The following is a 7528-nucleotide window of genomic DNA, read 5'->3' as shown; positions in this document are numbered from 1 at the left end:
GCACGTGTTGGGCTTTTCTGACATACTCTGAAGCACCTTTGATCTCTACCCCTGCCCCCAGTACCGAACATCAAGCCTCATGAAGAGTTTTGAGGAATTCGAAGCCTTGCTCATTACTTTGTGACAACCGCGTTGCACAGTGTGTGTGTGTGTGTGTAATTTACTATCAATGCTGACAATCAATAATAGTCATCATCACGACTAATGCCAGGGAAAGGCAGATGCTGATCGAGATTTGTGGGCTGATGGGGGGGGGGACGTCGCTCCTCACTCCGTTCCCGGCTGAATCCCTTCCTTCTCTACTGCTTCTGGCTTGCCTCTAGGTTGAAGAAGCTGGCAATAGCCTCCGACTTAATGGGAACATTTACTGACACGCAAAGGAGGAGGCTTGAAGCGCTCCCTTGGAATTCCTCCACCCTCCCTTGACTTTGGTGCCGCTAACTCCAGCCAACGGAAATCTCGGCTCTTCGTTTAGCCCGGACTATTGGAAAGGAAGTCCCCCCTCCCCGAGGTACAAAAACCCCGAATAACGGGAGGAGCGTCCAGCTCTCCCACCCACCGCTCTAATGCGGGGAGCAACGCCAGTTTCTCCCTGCCTTTGGACAGCAGCTGTTGCTGTGAAGATGGCGAGGCGCCGCGTCCTGCTGCTTTTCCTCGCTTTCTTGGGCTCGCTTTACTGTAAGTCGCTCGCTTCTCTTCCCTTTGCCTTGCAGTCTGCCTCGCAGTTTGCAATGCAGGGCGCCGCCGCTGACTCTCCCCGGCCCACACTCTTTTGCCTCCTGCGAGGAGCATCTCGTCGTCTCCAGAAAGCGAGCCCGGGCGGAGGAGCACTCTGTTCGCTTCGCCCTCTTGCTTGCCTTTGCAATGCTCCTGGGTGCCGAGTTGCAAAGGAGGCAGCCGGCACCGCACGCCGCGAAGCCTTGATTAGCTGGGGGAGCAGAGAGCAAGTAACGGAGCCAGGGGCAGGCGCGCGCTTCGCTTGACAACCGGGGAAGCCGAGCCTGGGCTGATGAGGGAGGGCAATAGGCAAGGGGGCAGCCGTTGGGCGGGATTTGTGGCGGTGGAGGGGAGCAGTCCTTGCCCTAGGCTAGAATACATCGCTGTTGGCTTCAGTGGGATTGACTTTTAACTAGTTTACATAGGAATGAGTGTGATGCTACCTGCGTGTGTTTGGTCCCCAGAAAACTGAGGGCGCGTGCACAGGATCATTAATGAAATCCAAAACACACCGATGTGAAAGTAAACGCTTAGAGTCACTTAGCGGGTTTACTTGGAAGTAAGCAGCTTTGAGTCCCCTTGGTATGTGCCCCAGTCTTAGTGTGCATCTGTTCAGCCCTGTTTTATATATCTCAATATCTCTATATATCTATATCCTTATTGAGCTACCATCAGGAACTGTAGAAGATAGCAGCTTTCTCCACACTTTCTCTGAAAGTAAGGTTCGGTAGCAGTTTTAACATGTTTATGGTGTAACCTCATATACCCTGTGTCCCTTTACCTTCAGTGGGATTTACTTTCAAGTAACTGCCAAGTATCCTAGCTTTGCCTGCTTGAAAATATTTTGCTGGTAAAGGAAGTTTGTGTTGTTGCCTAGCCTTAATAGGAAGTTAGCACCACAGAACTGAGCTACCTGCTTCAAAGTTTATGTGGCATGTGTGTGTGTTATGAATGTACTGGGGCTGCCCAGAGCAAATGTTTATGACTATGTCACCCCTTGTCTCTATACATGCTTATTGTGAGAAACAGTGGCAGGCAATGTCATGTGGAACACTGAATGCAGTACTCGCCACTGAGTAAAATTTATAGGATTGGGCTGCTGTGCTTAAAAACCTTAATTTATGTACATGTTAGTAAATTTCACTGAACTCTACTTTCAAGTAAATATGATTGACCAAAATGCAAATAAAGTTTAGTCCTAGACTGAACTGCGAAGCAGCCTTGTCAATATTATACAAGTGGTTCCACAGCCTCCTGGAAATTGCAGGCATCAACCTATACTTGTGCATAACACTCTCTTGGCTGGTCTATTTTTAGAGCTTGTCATTGTTGCCTAAATGTATTATTAGAGGCCACCAGTCCTAAAAGGACTGGCAGTTTTGGAATTCAGTTCTCCTTCTTGCTGTTGCACCCCTTTCCAGTAACAAGGATAAATGTTCTTAGCGACTTAAGCCTGAATAGAAGTGATACTAGCAGCTCTCTTTGCCCACTTATTCAGAAAGATAATTGAAGACTAAATGGAACCTCCATGTCCAGAGGTTGTTTACCATTGAAAGCCTGTTGCAGAAGGGGAAGCAATAGGAAAATTACTTTCATTCCTTCTAGGCTTCTTAGAAGCTTCTGCCTAGCCCACTGGAAACATAACAGGAAATGGGACTTACTAATCAAGGCATCTTTATCTAGGGACAGCAAACAATTCTGGGCTATGGTAGCTGGAGAATTTAGGGGTGATTTTTCATCCCCTAACTGCCCCATACCTTCCCAGACCTGGACAGACTATTTCTTAAACATCTTTTTTTATTTTTCCACAGATTTATCTGAGCAACAAGAAGTTTTTTCTCCCCCTGATTGGCCCGAATGGGCACCAGTTAGTCCAACTGAAATTAAAAGCTTAATAAATAAATTAAAGGCTAGAAAGGTTCCAGGCTCAGATGGATTCCCACCCGAGTTGTTTAAAGACCACCTAGACTGGTGGGTTCCCCCTCTGGCTACCCTTTTTACTCTGATAAAACAGGGACCATGCCTGCTTTATGGACAAATACTATTGTAGTTCCAATTTTCAAAAAAGGGGACCCAAATTATCCAGGAAACTACCGCCCAATAAGCCTGCTTTCAATAGTGGGCAAGTTTTATGCTAGACATCTGTCAGATAAATTGACCACCTGGATTGCAGATCAAAACCTTTTGGGAGCAGAGCAGGTTGGTTTCTGTACAGGCAGCATAACATTAGATCATTGCGTAACTCTCGCCCATTTGGTGGAGAAATTTCCAAGAGTAGCCCGTAAAAAACTATTCTGTGCTTCCCTTGACTTTAAAGGGGCCCTTGATTCAATCCCCAGGAATCTCCTACGGGTTAAATTGAATAGGATGGGAATAGATAAACGATTACGCTTCCTAATCTGGAAACTATACTACTAGCTGCCAAGTAAGATACAGAAACTCAGGCTCACTAACACCTAAGATCCTTACAAACGGAGGAGTCAAACAAGGCTGCATTTTGGCACCCTATTTATTCAATCTATTTTTGAATGACTTGGACTCCTCACTGCTTGTGATTGATGGCCACTGAGGGACAATGAGGGAGTATGGCAACAAGAGTACTATCCTGTGGGACCAATTAGGATCAAAGCTTCACGACATGTTTAAGTGACTTTAAAATGGCAGTGGCTTCTTTGTGGTGGCCACAATGACACCATCATATCTAGCAGGACTATTAGTAAATTAACTGAGCACCGCTGAGCTGGCAGATGTCTGCCTTCAAATTGTCATTTTTTTCTGAACTGAGAAAACACTTGAAAATTTATTATGGATGCAAGTTGTCCACAAAAACCAAGTTGGACTTCTCTGCCATTCCTCAAGTTTGCATCAGTACATCAATAAAGTGGAAATTTGGATCAGAGCATCGTCCTTCAATATGGAGGACAGAAGACTGAAACTACCATTTTAAAAATCTTAGGGAGGTTATTATTGGTATTGTGCCAAATATACTCACCGAAGTCTCTTCAAACCTAAACATTAAAGCTTACTTACAAGATTTGTATTTTATATATACACACACACACACACACACACACACACTGAAACATAACTGCCCTGATCAGGCAGAAAGGTGTCATACAAATCTTGTAAGTAAGCAATTAACAGGAAGGAAGGTCAGTTAGTAGGGTTGCTAACCTCCATGTGGGGCCAGGAGATCTCCCAGAATTTCAACTGATCTCCAGATTACAGAGAAAATGGCTGCTTTGGAGGGTGGACTGTATGGTGGTACACTCCACTGAAGTCCCTCCCCTCTCCAAACTCCACCCTGCTCAGGTTCCACCCCCAAGTCTCCAGGAATTTCCCAAGCTGGAGCTAGTGACCATATCTGTTAGGGGATGCCAAACAAAAACAGTATTCACCAGTTCGCTGAAGACAATGATAGAAGAGGACAGATTAATACCTTTTGGGAGGGAATTCCATAATTTTGGTGCCATGATTGAGAAGGTCCTTTCTTGGGTTGCATCCCATTGAGCTTCAGATGATAGGGGCACCCAAAACAGGATCCCTGAAGGTTCCTATAGTAGCCGAGTAGGTTCATAGGGAAGTTGGTGGTCTTTACGCACTAATAAAGAGAGCTACAAACTACTATACTGTGTGCTACATTAGCATATGTTATCTTTGCTTTTACCATCTGAGAAACAGGCAGGAAAGTTGAAATTAGAAGACAAAACATTTTGGTAGACAAAAGGAAGTGTGTGATTGTATATAAACGGTCTCATAGTCACAAGCAGAACTAGCAGCATATTTGAATATCAAATCAAACCATATAATGTAGAAAACAAACTCTTCAATACTGTATTATCACACACATTATAGTATGTATAGAATTGTCATAGTTAAACAATGAGCAAGTCCTGAAAAATATGTTGTCTTTGTCTACAGTATGCTTAGAAATTATCGATTCCTAATTCTGTAGATTGTTTTCTCTAACTTCATATTGCATACTTTGGGTAAATAAAACCTTATCTTTAAAAGCATTTCATTTATCCTAAAAGAGAGAAAATATTTCATAGAAGTTCTTTCAGTCCTCCTCAATTTTCCAGTTTTTCAATTGGGGAAAAAGTTTAATGAAATTATTGTGGCCTTCACATCTCTACCTATAATTTTAACAGGTGTTTTAGGGAGTAATCCTAAACAGGTCTGCACAGAAGTAAGCCCCATGTTACTCAGTGGGACTTACTCCCAAGAAAGCTTTCATAGGATTGCCATTTCAGTGAACACATTTATTTCAGAGTACTTCTATTTTAACTATGAGGGTGTAGTGGATATATATTTTTAAATGTATTTGTGAAAGAAATTGAGAAAATGTATTAAATTTTTTTTCAAAAATGAAAAACATAAAAAGGAGCAGTGAAGAATGAAGGATTTCATTAGGCCTAGTTCTTCACATCACAGTGTAAAGGAAAGGGTGAAGCTGGAGTTGGTGGAATTTCGTAGAGTAGCAGAAATGGGTATGTAACCCCCCCCCTCCAACTCTGTGTCTGTGTGAACAGCTTGGGGGACAGGAGGCTGGAACCTGTCCTCCCCCCACAGTAGCATTCCAAACCCATTTGGGGTTGTTCTTAATTTTTTTCAAAGCAATTCTCCTCAGCTCCTATCTGGCTGTGAAGATCCTCTGTTTACAAACACGAACATGTTGTTTGGCCCTAACACAGCTTGAAGGGAAACAGAGAACTTGCCCCCTAAAAGCAGGTGGATAACTTTGTTTTCTACTATGTGATTTTGAAGAAGATTAAAAAGTTAGACAAGGAAATATAAACCTAGAAAAATACTACCCCACCCAAGTAGTGAGCTAAACAGAGATCTGTGAAACTGGAACACACAGCTGTCAGCATAACAATATGCAATGAAAAATGCTGTACACTCTGATAAGAATACACACGCTTTAACTGCTTATTTGTAGCAGATTAAGTCTTTTGCACTGTAGTGATTCAAAACTGATCTCATTATTGAAAGATTTGACACTTTCCATTTCTGAAGGCTTAACACTATGATCTATGCCCCCATTACATTCTCCTCTCAATCCTTGTATAATTCTCCCAGAAATCCAGCCATCACATTGCATCTACTTTAATTTGGGATCTAGGTAAAGCAGTGTTCCCGAATTGGGTAGTACTGCCCCCTGGAGGGGCTTACCTGAGGGCACGAAGAAGCAAAGGGATGGTGGGGGAAGGGCACTAGAGTAGGACTTCTTTGGGTGCATTGATCACTTATTTACAATTGACCAGGCTATATGGCACCATGCTGGCAAATAGCACTCCAAGTTTCTGCCTCTGCATAGTGCTGAAATCTGGTGGAAACTATCATCATCACATGTGTTTTTGTCTTTTGTTATTTTTAAGTTTTTGTTGGTAAGCCCTTAACATAATAGTATTGAGCACAGTATGTATTTTTCTGTGTTCTCGGTTACTGAACCTGTTTATTATGAAGTGTGCTTTTTAGCTATATAAATGTTATTTTTGTCATAGCGTGCCCAATATTAAGATTTCTATGTTATATAAGGATTTTAAATTTCTCAATAATTTTCTAAAAGGAAAAAAAAGGTTTTTTTAATGGAAAAAATTAGGAGGTAAAAAGAAAAAATGGATAATTGAGGGAAATTTTATGGTAAACAAATACAAATATTAGGAAATTTGGGCATATTTTTGGCAAACAAAATCTTCCTTAGGGGGTTGTTCAAACTGCTATTCTGAATAATGCCTGGGAATGCGTTTATAGAACTTGGAGGTAGCCCAAAAAAGTTTCACAACCTCTGAGGTAGAGGAAATATGATTTCAACATATCTGCTGGGTGTAATCGAAAAGGTTTGGGTTTTTTTTAAAAGAGCTGTTCTTGGGGGAGATCTACACACACACACACACACACACACACACAATAAATCAAATAGCCACCTTTGGCATTTTGTGGTGAAGTGAGAAAAAAGACTGAGTAATAAAGAAAGCAGATATTGCTATGGAGCGAGGAGTTAGCTTTTCTGATGATCAGCATAGTTTTGTTATCCTTATTGAGAATGAAGTGCTTTCATTACTTCAGTATTGGGGCGTGCCCTCAGCTGCAATGTTTGTGCAAATGAGACTCTTGTCAGTACCTTCAAAATGGTGCAGGTATGAGGAAAATTAGTGGTGAGAGTATTCACAAATAGGGGTGTGCAATTTTTTTCTCAGTATTTTTTGGTTCGGGTCTATTGGACATGAAATTTTTTGGGGATTCCTGGGGAAAAAAACAGATTTTAAAACCAGTAAAGTATTTGGATCCATGATTTTTTATCAGTATTTTTTGGTTCGGGTCTATTGGACATGAAATTTTTTGGGGATTCCTGGGGAAAAAAACAGATTTTAAAACCAGTAAAGTATTTGGATCCATGATTTTTTATAAATCCCAAATTTTGGGGGGTCCAATAGACCCAAACCCAAAACATCAAGGGGGAAAAAGCTGCTAAAAACAGCTGAGAGGCCGTTCACCCGGGGCTTTTTTTTTTTTTGGCAGTCCCTTTAAGCCAGACTGTCCAGAAGAGCTCACCAAGCAGCTGATCCTGTGGGGAGAACTCTCCCTGCAGTGTTTGCTGGGGCTCCGCTGGGTGGCCCGGTGTAACAGGCTGGATTAACCCCCCGGCCAGAGTAACCCCAGGGTTATTCTGGCCTAGCCTAGAGTAACCCCGGGTTAATCTGGCCAGCTGACATTTAACTTACCACTCTGGCCAGGCGGGGGTTAGTATGGGCTAGCTCAGAGTAACCCCTGCCTGGCCAGGCCAGAGTAACCCCGGGGTTACTCT

General features: G+C 42.6%; 1 protein-coding gene across 3 annotated transcripts in view; it reads left to right on the top strand.

Moving 5' to 3' along the window:
- Window positions 1-350: 350 nt before the first annotated feature.
- The window catches only part of JAM2 (junctional adhesion molecule 2), a 64665-nt gene continuing 57487 nt past the window's right edge, over window positions 351-7528 (top strand). For all 3 annotated transcript variants that reach the window (XM_015424204.1, XM_015424203.1, XM_015424201.1), the window contains exon 1: window positions 351-678. In XM_015424204.1, the coding sequence (XP_015279690.1) occupies window positions 567-678 (112 nt within the window). In that variant the 5' untranslated portion in view covers window positions 351-566. The remainder of the gene's footprint in view (window positions 679-7528) is intronic.

The sequence above is a fragment of the Gekko japonicus genome, unplaced genomic scaffold (assembly GCF_001447785.1).
Source record: "Gekko japonicus isolate JY-2015 unplaced genomic scaffold, Gekko_japonicus_V1.1 scaffold1418, whole genome shotgun sequence".
Taxonomy (NCBI): Eukaryota; Metazoa; Chordata; class Lepidosauria; order Squamata; family Gekkonidae; genus Gekko; species Gekko japonicus.
This window is presented reverse-complemented; position numbering and strand designations above follow the sequence as displayed.